The sequence below is a fragment of the Dioscorea cayenensis genome, chromosome 7, assembly GCF_009730915.1.
Source record: "Dioscorea cayenensis subsp. rotundata cultivar TDr96_F1 chromosome 7, TDr96_F1_v2_PseudoChromosome.rev07_lg8_w22 25.fasta, whole genome shotgun sequence".
Taxonomy (NCBI): domain Eukaryota; kingdom Viridiplantae; phylum Streptophyta; class Magnoliopsida; order Dioscoreales; family Dioscoreaceae; genus Dioscorea; species Dioscorea cayenensis.
The window spans coordinates 28,535,847-28,540,256 of NC_052477.1; the positions used below are offsets into that span (position 1 = coordinate 28,535,847).

Genomic DNA, 4,410 nt, shown 5'->3' on the forward strand with positions numbered 1-4,410 from the left:
CATCCAAGCACGCCCTTTAGTTAGAGGAAGGCATCTTAACAATTAAAAACAATATCGATTTTCTTAGCTCACTTTTTACAAATATTAGAGGTATAATGATCAATATTGGACCCAACTAAAGTATGAAATACAAAAATTCATCCGGATGTTACCTAACACATATGACCCTCTTTTAAGGTGATTTTTTTAGTATTGCCACGGGTAATTTTTTTTCTTCTAAACTACCCACTTGTGTAAAACTGTCTTACACCAATGGTATATGTAGAAATTTTTACTTATTTTTTTAAATTAGTTATACTGTCTGATATTAGTATTACTCTGTTATTATTTTTAATAAAATTATAATTTATCCGCTTTAACTATATATATATATAGTTTGATTGGCCACGTCTTGCTTCAAATCCTGTGTTATTTAGAAGCACGGTAAATTAAGTCTAAATAAAACCTTCAATTTAAAGACACTAACTTTACTCAATATTAATTAGTATTAATTAACTCAAAAATCAACTTCAAGTTTTCCTTAATTAATAGAACATCTATCGCATCACTGTGAACACAACCATTGTCAAATACAAAAAAAAAACAAACCATGCTAGCTGTTCTCTGCCTTCTTTGTCATCTCGATGGATAGCCATTAATTTAAAATATCTGATCTTTAATTTAAGAAACATGATCCTCTCAATAAACTTTACAATCTACTGTTTTACTAAATTTTATTTTTTATTAGTGAGGTTGTTTTAAACTCACTTCTTTTAAGATTGTGGAATTGAAAAAACAAAATTTTTCTGGATCCACTTGTGCCGTAATGTTGATACTTATCTAAATGTGCTAGATAAAATTTTGTAGTCTCATTATTTTTTTATGGTGGAGATTATTAATATGTATGAAATCATGTAGTTTTTCTCATTTAGATTTTCCATGTTAAAAATCATAGTGCTATGTGTTAGTTTCTTTTATTAGTTTCAATGTTGATAGTCAATATTAGTTTTTTGGTAATTTATTACATATGGTTTATCAATCCATAAGGTAGGAGAAATTAATCCTGCTTAACTGTGAGATGGGTGCAGTCTACATTTATTTATATCTTGTCTGTTTACTTCACATAGTTTTATTTCTAACATTAAAAAAACTTCTATTTAGAAATAGCTGACTTAATTTCCCTTAATATTAATTTACTTGAAGATCAACTGCAAGTTTTCCTTAAAACGTTTTTTTCAAAAAAAATTTTTTTATAATTAAAATAATAACGTAATCAATAATCAAGTGGTTTATTGATATCCGGCTTCTTTTAGTTAAGATCTTTATTAGTTAAGATCTTTCACAAGTTTTTGTGAGAGTTGAAATTACCGGTAAGAACATATTTATGAAAGTGTAAGTAGTCATTATATATATATAATTCCAACACTCATATGTACGTAGACTCCCTCCTCACTTATTACTGTAAGGCTTGTGCATGTATATGTTTTTTTTTATAGCTATTTAACAGAGTCATCCATGGAAAAAAAAAGTAATTCCATTAAAAAAAATCAACAGATTAACTAGGAAAGAGACAATAAGACATCCACCGTGTCACTCTGAGCAGAATCATATCGTGCTAGGCTGTTCTTTGTCTTCTTTATCTCCAATCACACCCAAAATAAATTATTAATAATATATACATATATATATAAATTTACTTCAAGACTTCAAGTCATGTTGCTCAAAACAAACAAAACACTGAAACACTGAAACAAACAGAGAGGAGATAACGAGAAGCGAGAGAGCAAAAAAGAAAGACATAGTTCAAACCATGAATACAATAATCTTCACAACCATAGTACTCATCATCCTCATCATCCTCATTAAACTTCTCATCTTCTCCAAAACTCAAAACAAGAACAAGATTAAGAAACCACCAAGTCCCACTTCACTCCCAATCCTTGGTCACCTCCATCTCCTCATAAACAACAAACAACCACTCTACAAAACTCTCACTCAACTCTCCATCAACCATGGCCCTATCATGCTCCTCCGTTTTGGCTTTCGGCCTGTTCTCATCGTCTCGTCGTTCTCTGCTGCAACTGAGTGCTTCACCAACCTCGACGTCATCTTTGCGAACCGTCCCAAACTCCCCGCTGAAGGTCGTCTCACATACAATCACACCACTCTCGGCACCTCCTCTTATGGTCCTCACTGGCGTAACATCCGCCGCATCGTCACCGTCCATCTCTTCTCTTCGGCAAAGCTGAACTTATCATCCACCATCCGTGCTGCCGAGACACATGCACTTGTCCGGCGCTTGTTCAAAGGTGGCAGTGAGTTTAAGAGAGTGGATATGAGGACGGTTTTGCATGAGATGGTGTTGAATGTGATGATGATGTTGGTGGCCGGAAAGAGGTATTATGTGGATGAAGGAGTACTGAATGCGGATGTGGATGAAGTCAAGTGGTTTGAAGAGATGGTGGAGGAGACGTTCAAGTTTAGTGGGATATCAAATGCCAGGGATTTCTTGCCGGAGTTTTTCAGGGTTGTGGACGTGCATGGAGTGGAGAAGAAGTTGGCGAGGTTGGAGAAGATGTGGGATGAGTACTTGCAGAGGTTGATAGATGAGTTGAGAGGCAAGCTTGGCCAAGAGAATCATGATGATAATGAGTCCATTATTAGAATAAATCTTATTGGTACTTTGCTAGCAATGCAAGAAGATGAAGACCCAGATTATTATACTGATAATCTCATCAAAGCACAAGTCCTGGTATATATGTATAATTAATAATTGACATTGATTAATTTATTAACTAAATATGAGATATGAAGATGTATAATTTTGTTTATGCAGAGTCTTTTATCTGCCGGATCACATACAGCATCGGGGACGCTAGAATGGGGGTTGTCACTGCTATTAAACCATCCTCAAGTTTTGAGAAAGGCTCGAGATGAGATTGATGAACTTGTAGGACATGACAGACTAATCAAAGAGTTTGATATCCCTAACCTTCCTTACCTTCATTGCATTGTGCTTGAAGTTCTTCGGCTTTATCCTACAACACCATTACTCCTGCCTCATGAATCCTCTCAAGACTGCAATGTCTCCGGCTTCGACATTCCCCGTGGCACGGTACTAGTGGTGAATGCTTATGCTATGCATAGAGACCCGGAGATATGGGAAGATGCATTGATGTTTAAGCCTGAGAGATTTTTAGGAGGCGAAGAGGAAGGGAAGAAGATGATGCCTTTTGGGATGGGGAGAAGGAGGTGTCCGGCTGAAGCATTTAGTTTTAGGGTTGTTGAGTTGGTGCTTGGGGCTCTAGTGCAGTGTTTTGAGTGGGAGAGAGTTGAGGATGTGGAGGTGGACATGGAGGGAGGACCTGGTTTGGATATGCGTAAGGCTATACCACTTGAGCTTATGTGCAAAACCTCGTCAAGATTTAATTGGTGTTATTTCTAGTCTCTAAATTTTTGGAATGAGTTATTTCTTGCATGTGTTGTGACTCTATTTATGATAATAAAAATGTTTGGTGTGTTCAAAATAACATGCTGAAGTAATTAAAAGGAGATCGAGTAAACACCTGATGTATTATTGATCAGAAAATAATACTAAAAATTATTTCAACAAATAACAATACTAAAAAGTATTTCAGTGGAAGCTAAACGGTGTTGGTGGTTAACGATCGATGCTGACCCGGATCTCTTGGAGGAGGAAGAAGATGGTGTGAGTTGGAAACCCATGTAGAGGTATTAACTGTGTAAGAGTTTGGATTCTCGATCCATGCAGATCCCAATAACCCAAAATGAGGGCTCGTGAAGTATTTAACTCTAAGCACGTCTTGTAACTAATTACCAATGATTTTTTTTGTTGCTGCCATATGCCCCCCTCAATAATAACCTTCTTGCACTCCTAGATTGTATCAACTCAATGTTATCAAAAGGCTTAAACTCAAGATCGCGGAGATGGAGCTCAAACTGGATTTTCATGGTTAAATCCTTTTATATTAACTTATCACTTTTTTGAATGATAGTAGGCTACGGTGTTCCCTTTGTAAAACTTCGTACGTGGAAGGGTGTTTGCGCTTTTGAAATTAAAATCTTCAATTGCCTTCGGTGGGACTTGAAAATCATGACCATGGATATACTAGCTAAGAGTGGTTGTAATGAAATCTCGACTGCTACTTGTATACTTTACTATGTGACAAAAAAGATAGTGGACCATTTACTGGTAACCTGTCAGTTTGCTAGCATGTTCAATATCCAAAGCATTCCTCTTGCCCTGAAGGAGATTTGGTCTTCATGGAGAAACAATTTTTTCAAATTTACTTGGTCTTGAGAACCTTCTCATCAGGACAACTTGCTAGTTTATATGGTTAAAAAGAAATAATTATATTTTCAACTATATATAACTCTATCTATATGGTTAAAAAGAAATAATTAATCGTC

At 35.6% G+C, this 4,410-nt stretch overlaps 1 protein-coding gene across 1 annotated transcript; it reads left to right on the forward strand.

Moving 5' to 3' along the window:
* Positions 1–1,716: 1,716 nt before the first annotated feature.
* Positions 1,717–3,424, forward strand: LOC120265303 (cytochrome P450 81Q32-like). The gene is made up of 2 exons (XM_039273174.1): positions 1,717–2,731; positions 2,816–3,424. The coding sequence occupies exons 1-2, from the start codon at positions 1,790–1,792 to the stop codon at positions 3,422–3,424; spliced, it is 1,551 nt and encodes a 516-aa protein (XP_039129108.1). The 5' UTR covers positions 1,717–1,789.
* Positions 3,425–4,410: the final 986 nt, after the last annotated feature.